Below are 12,969 nucleotides of genomic sequence, written 5' to 3'. Positions count from 1 at the left end.
AGCTTGATGTTTTCAATCCATAAAGAGAATGTCTTTCATTTTACCTTGGTGGTTGAGCCAAAACTTATATTGCAAAACTACAGATATTTTAATCTATCGAAAAGTGTGTTTTACTGTGAAGTCAGGCCACTGACCGTGTGTGAATCTTCAAATCCATATGTGTCCTCTCTTTCACAGTATTTTTGGGTTCAGCAGCTCGTCAGAAAAGGCAAGTAGAATAACTTACCTTCTTAATTCATGCAGTTAACTTTGCTCAGGGCATGGTTTCATCTCATTTTGTTCTGCCTTCTAATCCCTTCCTTCAGGGGACTCTTCCGAAGAGATGAGCATATATGCAAGCTTGTTTAAGGAAAACAACATTACAGGAAAGCGACTGCTTCTTCTGGAGGAAGAAGACTTGAAGGACATGGGCATTGTCTCCAAGGGGCACATCATCCACCTGAAGGTACCTCAGAGGGAGGACAGTTGGTTGACAATCTTTACTGAGCACCTACTATGTAGCAGACCTTGTGTCATGTCAGAGGCTGAGGATACACACGCGAGTGCAATCGGCTGTTATGGTGCTGACATACTCCCATACCAGCTGATAATTAGCCTCTGCTCCCATGGGACCCCCACTCCCTCCTCATAATCCAATCCAGCACAGAAGTCACCTAGATACACCTGAATATCACTCCATGCCCTCAGGAAGTCCCCAGTTCAGTGGAGAAGACAGGGATTGATCATGCAATCGTGATAAAAAGACAGCTGTAGGAAATGCCACAAAGGAGAAGTGAGGTTGAGATGAGGAAAGTCTTTTGCAAAGAAGTTGTGAAGGAGCTGAGAGCCTAAAGACAAGCAGGTGTGAACCAGGGGAAGGGGATACAGGGGCGGAGGTGTTCTGAAAGGGAAGGCACCGCCAGTGGCAAGGCTGTGGTGTGAGAGGCAGCTTAGTGGGCCGGGAGGCCCTGGAGACGTGTTTGTCCGGTGCCTGCAGACCCGCCGTCCACCCGGGGAGACAGCTGGTGATTCCCTTAAAGGCCAGAGAGGCTGGCTGCCCATTAGGAATCCCTAAGGATGCTGGGCCTGTGCAGAGTGAAAGCTAAGCCACTGTAGTACCTAACCTCACGGGAATGTGTGTTCAGTTTGCAGGGTTTGTAATTTTGACCCGGAACGGACACACCACGTGTGTATTCTAATCCTTCATTTTCTCAGGAAATCCTAACATGTCCCCCCAGACTGAAGTCTTGAACACTTTAAAAGCTAAACCTGTTATTGGTGCTGTTGCTTTTCTTTTCTTTTCTTTTTTTTGGTAGTTTAGCAACCAGATCTGTTTGTCTTGTTTTTTAGTTACCCAAACCAAGTAATTGCTGGCATCTATGTGGATGCTGTTACTAGAGGCGTGTTTCAAGAGAGATTTTAGGATAAAATCAGTTTGTTCCCCGGACCTTCTCAACCCCATTGTGGGTGGATGGAGGGGTGGGCATAGGTTAGAAAGAAGTCAAAGAAGGAAAGGTAGAAAAAGCAGTTTCCTAGCCAAACCCTATCTCACAAAGTCTCTACTAACACGTCAACTGCTTTTCCCTTTACTTCAGTTAAAGCCACCAGTGTGGCTTTTTCCTTTCTAAGGAAATCCCCTCTGAGGTCCAAAGAGAACCCATCTACTTCCGTTCTGCGAGCCCTGGGCCCATGCAAGGACTGTCCTTACAGCCCGAGCACCTGTTGGATGATGGCTTAGCCTTAACCTCACCATCTTCTCCCTCTGAGAATAGGGCAGGAAACCTCATTCATAAACATACATCTCAGAGGCTGGCAAGTAATTTAATCTCGACCTCTGGGTGTGGGCACATCCATCCTGAAAAGCTAAGCTGGCTCAGATGGGCTGCGATGGGAAAAATTATTTTCTCTAGTGCAGAGAAGTTTCAAGTTTCCAACAGAGCAATGTGGTAAATCCTGTCCTATTTGGCAGATGACAAGTAAGATGCTCCGACCTCCCTTTCCCTCTTCTGTCTTTGAAAAAGGACCAACATTCCCTAAGGAGCTGTCAGGAGGAAAGAGGGTGGCAAGCTTTAAATCACAGAGCAATAGTGATTTAAATACCCCCGAGTGGGCCTAAGAGACAGTGCCCCCTCCATGCTGGTTGGTATCATTAGGGCAAGCAACGTCCAAACTTATTATTGTTCAACAAATTCAGTGAATGCCTACTACCTGCAAGATTGGGCCTGTGCAGATACGAAGAAGAATCCTGCCCTTGAGTGTACGCCCCAGAGAAGAGAAAACATGTACATGCAACTTCTCATGATAAAGAGTCTTGGCAGTTGGGAGGAAAGGAACCATTCACTGCCTCTGCTTGGGAGGGGCTGTGGGCGGTGGGGGGGGGGGGGGGGGGTCGGCCAGAGGGAAAACTTCATGGAGTGGGGAGGGTCCCCAAGCTGGATCTTGAAGAAGGACAGAATTTGGAATGCACACAGGTGCAGGAAAGGCAAGAACATGAATTTAGACAGAATAAGGAGTTCAGAGAGAAGGAAACAGGAGAGAACAGAAAAAAACTGGTTCACTACAAGGAACAATAGGTGGCTGTGTCTGGTGGAAGCCTCGTGCCGCAGAGGGTGGAAGGGAGGTGAGGCCAGACCCTGGACAGTTCATGCAGGTGTTTTCCTTCATGCAGGTGTTTCATGGCTTCTGTGCAGTGGCTTCAGGCCAGTTCATGGCTTCAGGCCAGCTGCAGGGAGTATTCGAAGTTTTGAGAACTGACATGTTGAAAACTTTGCTTCTGGAAGTTGTGAAGTAGATTAGAAAGGAGAGGCTAGGTTTGGAAAGACCAGTTCAGAGGTTATGATACAAAGTAAGAAGGCCTAGCTAAGTGTCACGAAAACGTGAATAGAGACGGGAAGGATTCCACAGGTAACAGATCTATTTGCAGGTTCAAGAAGGAAAACTAGTGAACACACGCCGTGACATAGCATAACCGCAAAACCATCCCGCAGAATGAAAGAAGCCAGACCCAAAGGGTCACCTAGTGTATGATTCCATTTACATGAAATATCCAGAAGATAGGTAAATCCACCTTACAGAAAATGGATTCGTGGCTGTCAGGGGCTGGGAATGTCAGGAGTGACTGCTACTAGGCACAGGGTCCCCAAATGTTTCGGAACCAGACAGAGGTACTAGCTGCACAATGCTCCGAAGGTACTAAATGCTGCTGATTCAGCACTTTAAAATGGTTAATTTCATGACAGTGAATTTCACCTCAATAAATAAATAAAAAGAAGGAAAGCACAGTGGCATGTACACGCCTGACCACAAACAGTCTTCCAGTGGGGAAGCTTTCTCTATTTGACGGACAATGGGCCTTCAAGAAGGATGCATGTGGCAAGGAGACGTCCTAGGAGCCTAGGCAGGAGGAAAAGAGGAATGCCCACCCAGGAAGTAGGAAAAGGAGGAGAGAATGGTGTTACAGAAGCCAAAGGTTAAAAAGCTTTATAAAAACAGAGTCTAATGCTGCACAGAAGCCATGAAACACCTGCATGAAGGGAAAGCCCTCACTGGAGGCAGCTGGTTGGGGTGGGGTCAGTGCAATGTCCTCTGCTCATGAAGCAGAGTATCTGCCCTGAGCTCCAAAACAGAGAGCAGACCAGTATCGGGGGGGACCCAAGACTCCCCTGAAACTCATGGATGAGAATGCATATGTGCATAAAGACAGTTCCCAGAGAGGTGAGTCTCAAAAGTCAGTCGGTCCACCTAACTGCCAAAGCCACAGCTAGGTTACTGGCCACTCACGGGAGACTCAGCCAACACGTGACACTCTTAACTCAGCCAGGTTGTGGGTATTTCTGACAAATAAGCTTGTATGATAGAGAAGGATTAAGAGAAAAGGATGATGGAGGCTTGTTCTGGGAGGTCCTGCAAACATTTGTGGGGACATGAGGACAAATAATGCTTTGAGCTGGGCCTCTGGGGATAGGACACCAGGTGAATACCTCCAGACTAAAGGAGCCTTCCTGGTACTTGTCAGGCATGTTACACACACACACACACACAATGAGAATGTGCCCTCCATTCTCTGCTGTCACCAAGGAAAGCACAATCATCGCTGTGTACTTTCTCAAAGAGACTCTCAACCCTTAAATGGTAGGTCATGAAACTAAACAGTCTTTCTACCTACCCCTCTGCCACTTCGTTGTCCCTTTAAACCTGTCTCAGCATCCTTCTTCCCTGTGCCTGGAAGCCTTCACGTGGAGGGGCCGTGCGGAGGGAATGGGGCTGAACATCCGTAAGTGTTCATTACATTGTCAAGTGTCAACAGCTTTCATTTCACTTTGAAAAATGCATCTAATTTTTCTCACATTGGCACTTTCTTACTCTCTACGTGATACGTTCTGTTCACAGAAAAGCTGGATTATACCTGAGGAGTATAAAAAAAAATAATTTAAATGGTTGCCCTATCCTTCAAGAGTTCTTTGTGCTTCAGTGGGGGCAGGGGGAGCATTGGACACATACCCATAGTAAAGCCCTTACCATGCAATAAACCCTTAGTGAGATTTCAGCCTTAATGAAAGTCTCTGGTGATATATTCATGTTCTTTGTTTTTCCCACAGTTACTCAGGGTGACAACTGCATTCTGCACACTACAACATTAACTTGTCGCCAGTATACTCTACCAGTGTTTGAAGAATGGTTTTATTTACTGTGTACTCTTAACATCTTTAAAATATCTGCCTGTTCCATTAAATAATTATGAACTGCCTAGAATACTCTGAACAGCTTTATTCTCAATAGATGTTGGATATTAACATCCCCAAGATATTTTATGGGCTACATAAAGAATGCCTTTATATGTGCACAGTAATTTAAATCCTCTCTTGGCACTATTGGATCATTAATAAAGTCATGTTTTTTTGTTTTTGTTTTTGCTTTTACAGTCAGCCATTGAGAAATTAACTCACGATTACCTAAACTTATTTCACTTCCCACCACTGATTAAGGTAAGTAAGGTGTTTTTCTCACCGAGAATGGGCTACTTTATTGATGTATGCACCTGCTACATCCACACCTAAATTTGCCAATGTCGGGAATTGTTGTTTGAAGCAAACTTTAATTATTGTCTAACAAAAGGCCCTTTGAGTGAAGCTTAGGATGTGCATAAATTCAACATGCTTGATTCCTACAAGTTGAAATATTAACAGTGTATTCATGATAAGAACAACACATGTCACCTTAGTGACTCAGGGATGTTAAATACTAACATTGTAGATTAGTACAATGGCCTCCCACCTGTCTCCAGAAACCTTTGTCCAGCACATAAGTCCCTAAAGGAATTCACATAGTAGGGCTCTGGATTATCTATTACTTGCATTGGGTGCAGGGGGTAGGAGATGTCTTGTTTGAATAACGTATTATATTTGACTTATTATTTTGAATCCAGTCTACAAGTATATGGCACATGTTTTTATACAGTATGTGTTTGCAATTAATACACAGAGCTCTTCTCATTCACTAACTATGGTTTTCCACCTCTAAACTCCAGAAGGTTCATTTTGTTTCTTTTCTTGGCCCTTCACCTTCATCTGTTCTAGCAAGTACACAGTTCTTCTTTGGGAATTGCTTGCAAATATCTTGAGTGTTAAGAACTCTCAGAGTAAAGTCTCATAGTGCATCTCCAGGTGCTAAGTGCATTGCTAGAGTAAAACTGTACAATGCAAGATGCATTGTGAAACATGTAAGACAGTGACATTCAATTTGTAGTGCATGAGATAAGTCATGTGGATGTTCTCAAAGGCTTAAGATGTCATTTCTCTTGCTTTAAAGAATTGTCATTTGTAGCTTGATCCAAATTATCAAACATTAAACAATAGGTTAGCATGGAAACACTAGTACTGAGAAATCATCTCTTCTATATGAAATAAAAAAAAAGACACTACATACTATTTAGAGTAAATAGTGCTTGGTTTTCTGTTTTAGGACTCAGTAGATGAACCTAAAGAAAATGAGGAAAAAATCGTGAACCTTGAACTTGTTTTTGGTTTTCACTTGAAACCAGGAACTGGCCCACAGGTAAATCACATATTAAGTCTTTTGGATAAATTTCGATCTAATTTACTATTTTTCTCTCTTGGAACTCTGTGATTTCATACACCTCCCCCCCCCCCCCATCCCCAACCAGCAGGTAACTCAATTATAAGTATATGGGCTTTAAAAAATAGAATTTACTTGAAAGGCTGCCAGGGGCACCTGGGTGGCTCAGTCAGTTAAACGTTCATGGGGCGCCCGGGTGGCGCAGTCGGTTAAGCGTCCGACTTCAGCCAGGTCACGATCTCGCAGTCTGTGAGTTCGAGCCCCGCGTCAGGCTCTGGGCTGATGGCTCAGAGCCTGGAGCCTGTTTCCGATTCTGTGTCTCCCTCTCTCTCTGCCCCTCCCCCGTTCATGCTCTGTCTCTCTCTGTCCCAAAAATAAATAAACGTTGAAAAAAAAAAAAAAAAAACAACGTTCCAACTTCAGGTCAGGGCATGATCTCACAGTTCGTGAGTTTGAGCCCCACATCAACTCACTTGCTGTCAGCACAGAGCCCACTTCCAGTCTTCTGTCCCCCTCTCTCTCTGCCCCTCCCCCACTCTTTCTCTCCCTTTCCCTCTCTCTCAAAACTAAACATTAAAAAAAATAAAAAGAAAAAAAGAAAGAAACAAAAAGAAAGGCTGCCAGCCACCTATGTAATCCAGTCTTGGAATCTTACTCTCTTGTTCAGCTGAAGAGTCCTGTGTGAGACTACCCAAACCCTCAGGGAAACTCACAGCAAAGCATTGGGGGGCGGTGGGGAGGATGCCAAAGTGACAGTTGATGCTGTTGGGCCTCGAGCATCTCATCTTCTTGTTTCTGTTTTGTAACACTGAGAGTAAAATAACACCGAGAGTAGAACTGTAGGCAATATGGAAACCCAAAGTATCAGCTCTAAATAGGGCAGAAGGGCATTTGACCAACACTTATTCAATCAGGCTTTCGCTATATGTTAATTTTAGAGTGTGGCAAAATTACTTGACCCAGGGGGCATATGAACTGGAATCACAACAAGTTTGTGTTACTTTGGATTACCATAGATAGGCAGTAATGATAACTTATATTAATGGAACACATATTGTGTTCCAGGCACACGGTATTGAGACATAAATGCTACTTCCCCCTATTTTATAAGTGAGGAAACTGGGGCTCTGAAAAGGTTAACTAACTTACCCAAGGGTTACCTGACTAGCAAGCAGAGAGATGAGGCTTTGAATGCAGGCCTCTCTGATCCCAGAATGAAGCTCTTACTTACGGCACCGTTTGTACCTTTCTTTGGAGGCAGCAGCTAAGAGACCTTGTGAATATAGCTCCTTACAACCCATAGCCAGTTGCTCTGGGAGTGCTAGCCTAGGCTCAGCTAGCCCACTGGCCTGTCCCTAATTATGCTGTGCATACCCCAGGCCATTCCTGAAACCAGTGTTTGGGAGTGACTGGAAATGGTTTTGAGGGGGTAAACACTTCAAAAGATACACTTTCTGGACTCCTGACAGTGTCCTGCCTGCACCACTACAGCTGTATCGGTGCTTTTGCTGAATGGAAATCTTTATCTCCCTGGTTTTGCCATAGAAGCTGGTTGAGTTAAAAAAAAAAAAAAAAAAAGCAGCAGCAGCAGCAGCAGCTGGTTGAGTGAAAGGTTTCTCATATACGAGCACTTTCCCTTCTTCCTGTGATGGGTCATGGTCTAGTCATTCCTGTTGTTAGAAGCAGCTACAGAAAGTGGGGCAGTAAGATCCTCTCTACAACAACAACCAGGCACCCTTCTAGCCCTGGGATTCTGTGGCCGTGGGCACTCCCAAGTCCATGTGATGGTAAACAAATCACATGTTTTAATTTGCTCTCTTTGATGTCCTCGACTCCATGGCACTTAGTACTCTTTGTTTAAACCATCGTATGGCTTGTAGGTGGTGAAAGAAGAGGGAAGAATGTTTTTTGAGAGAGACTTGTCAAATTTAGTCTCAACCAAGAAAATAACTTGCAACTAACAAAGAAATGACTTGTTAATATGGAAAACTAAAAAATATCTTCTGTAAACATTTGCAAGGTATAAAGGATACTGGAGACCAAATACAGTGGTTTCGTTTTGTCTACGGTTGTGTAGCCTTCTCAAGCCGTAGGTTTTCACGAGGCCTAAAGTCACTGCAGCTTTTGACAGCCTATTGATCCTTGATCATGCCTACAGTCATAATTTCAATACATTTACACCATGCATTCAGCAGACGTTTACTGAGGACCTGGCTCTCTGCTAGAAGGTCAGAATACAAAATCAAAAAGTACAGTCCCCGGCTTGCAAGGAACCCATTGCTGATTGGAAGAAATAGACAAGATCAGTGAATGGTTTTAGTACAGAATGACTCCTTTTTTTTTTTAACAACATCAAGCACATCATTCAATGGAAGCACACTGGCTGCACATTGAAAGCAGATGCATAGAGGGGTCAGAGAGGATCTTAAGGTCTTTTTGGTAGAAGTGAAGCTTCAACTAAAAATTTAAAACCATTAGGAATTATTAGGCAGGGAGAAGACATGAAAGGCAAAAGGCATAGCTAGCATCTGCAAAAGATGTATGAAGTATGAAGCCAGGAAGACACAGGGAGCTCTTCTTTAGGCTAATTTCTGTGGGACTGCACAACTCACTTTAAGCATCACTGCCTCTGGGACTTAGCACGAAGCAGGGGGACGAGTGTGGTGAGAGTTAGGCCATAATAGTGGCTGGTGACCAGAAAAAGAACGATGTTAGGTGCTAAACTAAGGAGTTTGAAAAGTTTTAAGCAGGGAGTAGATAGGATCAGATTTATGTTTTTAAAAGATCTCTCAGGGGCACCTGGCTGGCTCAGTTAGAGCATGCGACTCTTGATCTTGGAGTTGTGAGTCCAAGCCTCATGTTGTGTGTAGAGATTACCTAAAAATAAAATATAAAAAAAAATTTTTTTTTAAAAAAATTTTTTTTTTCAACGTTTATTTATTTTTGGGACAGAGAGAGACAGAGCATGAACGGGGGAGGGGCAGAGAGAGAGGGAGACACAGAATCGGAAACAGGCTCCAGGCTCTGAGCCACCAGCCCAGAGCCTGACGCGGGGCTCGAACTCACGGACTGCGAGATCATGACCTGGTTGAAGTCGGACGCTTAACCGACTGCGCCACCCAGGCGCCCCTAAAAAAAATTTTTTTAAGTAAATAAATAAAATATCTCTAAAAAGCACAGGGGAGGGTCAACCGGAAAGAGACCAGGCTAAAGTGAGAAAGACCCATTAGCGGGCAATGCAGACAACCAGGTTAAAGGGAACAAGGAGAGGAGGCTATGGCAGTGCCATGGAAGCGCCAGGAGTCCAAGGACCTCGAGACGGAACTGCTCAGACTGGGTCACCAGCTGGAAATGGTGTAGGGATGGGAGAGGAGCCAGGATATTGCCAGGTTTCTAGTGTGGGCAGCTGGGCAGATGATGTTATAACATAACAGATGAAAAAGTGAAATGTACAATGTGGATGTCATGCCATGGTGCTAAAAGTATAAAGAAGTGACTGGCAGGCTCCGTGCTGAGTTTGGAGCCTGCTTAAGATTCTCTCTCTGTCCCTCTACCCCTCTCTCCAGCTCAGGCGCTCTCTCTCTCTCTCAAATTAAAAAAAAAAATTTTTTTTAATTAAAAAAAGGACTGGAATGGATGAGGTTAACCAGGAAAAGCTTTTTTGGAAGGGGTGAGTTTTAAAGCAAGGTTTGAAGAGGTCCATGGTCATTTGCAAATAACTTCCTGAATATAATGTTTAAAGCTTCTACTTAGTACTTTGTTCTAAAGAGCTAAGTTATTTCATAAATGTCATCTCATTTATCCCCTTGGCATTTCTGTGAGATGCTTAAGGTATAATATTGTCATCACTGATCAGGAAACAGAGAGCAAGAGGAAGTGTGTGACCAGCCTTATGGGGCGAGGACAGAGCTGAGACTGGAAATTCCATCTTTATCATTACCTTCTTATTAAACATGTGCCAGCTCACATACCTGTCCCAGGAGATTTAAGCCATCTGTACATTTTCATAAAATAATCCTAGAATAAATCACTGTCCAGTTCTAAACTACCCAGTTATGCCAGCCTATACCCTAGCATTATGAAACATTTCCCCCAAATATTTGAAATTCCGATTCCCCACATGAAAACTGACCTTGACCTTGACCTTATTGCCTTAACCTTTAAAGGTGGAACCCAAGAAAAAAGGACATCCTCAAAATCCCAACTGAGTTCTCATAAACCCATCGTCACAGAAACGGTGAAGCCTTTCCGTGACTAGAATAAGTTCCTAGAGGACACTGATGCTCTGCAAGTTGTCTCCAAACCGGGCTTTGCATATCAGGGAGATCTGCTTGACCATTTCACCTTTCCTTTTACAAACAAAATGAAAGATGTGTTCTAATTACAATTACAACCTCCGGGAATAATACAGGACAGTGACCTTATGATGAAATAGCAGCTCCCTTTTCCCATCACATCTGAAAGGGACCACCAGTTCCACAACCACTTAAAATTAGTACGTTGCTTCAGTACCTGCCCTGCCAGGAGAAAACGGTGAAAACATGACCTTATCCACAAGTAACAAATACATGTAGAGGAAAAGCCTTTCATCGTAAGACCGGTCAACCTTTTGTTTTAAGAATTCAGATGCAATGCTGGTTTTTAGCCTCATTTTACAACCAGATGGATTCTGGCACAAAAGTGAGGTTGACTTGCTCAACTGAGGAAAGCCATTCACGTCTGAGCGCCTATATGCCTGCTATCGTGGCCAGGGGCCACTGCATGACGCCTTGCTGTGATGTGTCTTTACTGCCTCGCCCTCTGGATAAGCAGGACCTCAGCAGACCAAAGCCCCATGCACATTTACAGGATTCTCACACAAATGAAGTATGCTTTTCTTCTTTCCTTTTCGAGGCAAACTGGCAGGGAAGATAGGATTGGACCAAAGGCTTCGCTGGCCATTTAAATTAACAAAATCTGAGAATGGGGTTTACCCATGTATTTTACCTACTTCTAACAAGTAAATTATTAAATAATGCTATATATTGAGGCAAACTTGAACTTGAAATTATGACAGTAGAATTGGCAGAAATTGGGTCTTTCTCAGCTCAAAGTTTTCCTGTGCTCAGATTTGAAATGCTTGTAATAATTATTTCATACCTTTGCCAGACACTGTGGTAAGTGCTCTGCAAACATTCTCCTCACATAATTGTTATAAGCCACCATCACAGTGAGCACTATCCCTGTATCATCTCCAAGAGAAACTGAGGAAGGAAGAGGTAAAGTTCCTTACCCAGAATCCCCACCTATTTAGGGGCAGATCTAGTCCAAGGACTCAACCACTGGGTCATACTGCCCCTTTCTAGAAAGTACCAACATCCCTAAAATAGATATATTGGTAATAAAAAGATAATTTGGGGGGGGTCACCTAATAGTAAATTACCATCTTTTGTTTTGTGTGGGAAATGCCTTGTTTTGTAATCTTAAGGCCTTCCACTTGGCACAAAAGGAAAAAGGTTTCTGGAATCTCAGATAGCTTCATGCACCACCCCCCCCCCCCCCCAGGGTGGCAACCACCCTTTCTTTCACTAAAATATTCAGCTCCATAGAGTTTATTATTATATCTCATATAAACTTGCCAGTCAGGAATATTGATTCTCAAATTGCCAAGGAATAAACTATCAAATCACCCAGCAGTTTTCTCACCAAGAAACTTTCTGAGACTGTGTCATAAAAATTTAAAATCAGGGTTATGAAGGAATTATCTGGGGAGCCCATGCTTTCCTTGCGTGTACTGGACAGTCACAGACGTGGTCCCTGGAGTCCCTACCCCCACCCCCTCCCCTCCACATGGAAACCTGTGGGTCTAAGTTGATGACCCACAGCACTCAGGGGAGAAGCCCGGGAAACACCACCCTGTCTCTGCCAGCACCCTGGCTACGCGGACCCCAAAACAGACACAGGCTTCCGGACTCCTGTACCTCCTACATCTGATTTCCTTTTGAGCAGTATTCTGATGGAGCAAGTGAATAAGGAAGACAAAATAAAGAGGAACACAATTTTGAAGGTCTAGAAGCAGAGTAACAGCCCCCATCAGAGTCCAAGGCTTCTTCCGTTCACCCTGCCCCTGCCCCTTCTTGCGTGCGTCACGGGTAACACGGGGACCCCTTCTTCCACACCTTACCAGAAGCAATTCAGTCAAGAGTTCTGCTTCTCTGTTCATCCTCTCTAGGTTAGAAACACTGCTTGTTACAAATACTTCCCACCTACTATTGTGCTGTTAGGTCTTTATTATTGGATCACTTATAAAATGTTGCATTTAATAAACAATTGAATCTCCAGGCCCTTTCTCAGAGCATTGTAAATATCAAAAACTGTCAAATGGGGCTTTTTTTCCTATTGTGTAATTTTTATAAATGGATAAATAAAGTAACAGAGCACAAAGAAAAGGATTTTGTAAGGAAGAAAAAAAACCCCCAACACTTTTTGTAAATTTCAGAACAGCTAAAAGCAATGCTTTACTTTGATATATCTTGCATTTATTAAAAATGCAGTGTAAAGAAGCTTATTTCCTATGATCAACTCTTTCTTAGGGGATAAACATATGCACACGCACATGTCCGTGTGCCTAAGTATATGGGCTTGTAGTGGCAGGGTTCTGTAAGAAATACAACTTTTAATTGACAGCCAGGGAGCAAATGCAGCTTAGAATATGACTGCATGAACTTGCTGCATATTTCTAATCACAGTGGGGCTACACTTCATCACACAGGTCAAGCAGCTGCTTACAGGCCCAGAGCAGAGCTGCTAAGCACATACTTGCTGATAGATGGATAATCACATGTAGAAACGGCACACCAGAAAATGTCTAACAATGGGAGAAAATGGCCCTGACTTGTAGTGTTTGTGGATCTCCATGGTATAAATATTTTCACC

General features: G+C 43.6%; 1 protein-coding gene across 2 annotated transcripts in view; it reads left to right on the top strand.

Moving 5' to 3' along the window:
- MAP3K20 (mitogen-activated protein kinase kinase kinase 20) overlaps positions 1-12,969 on the top strand; it is a 185,641-nt gene that overhangs the window by 151,875 nt on the left and 20,797 nt on the right. For both annotated transcript variants that reach the window (XM_047869069.1, XM_047869071.1), the window contains exons 13-16: positions 178-208; positions 306-445; positions 4,902-4,964; positions 5,941-6,033. In XM_047869069.1, the coding sequence (XP_047725025.1) occupies positions 178-208; positions 306-445; positions 4,902-4,964; positions 5,941-6,033 (327 nt within the window). The remainder of the gene's footprint in view (positions 1-177; positions 209-305; positions 446-4,901; positions 4,965-5,940; positions 6,034-12,969) is intronic.

This window comes from Prionailurus viverrinus, chromosome C1 (assembly GCF_022837055.1).
Source record: "Prionailurus viverrinus isolate Anna chromosome C1, UM_Priviv_1.0, whole genome shotgun sequence".
Classification (NCBI taxonomy): Eukaryota; Metazoa; Chordata; class Mammalia; order Carnivora; family Felidae; genus Prionailurus; species Prionailurus viverrinus.
Note: the sequence above shows the minus strand (reverse complement) of the source record. Positions and strands in the feature narration are given on the sequence as shown.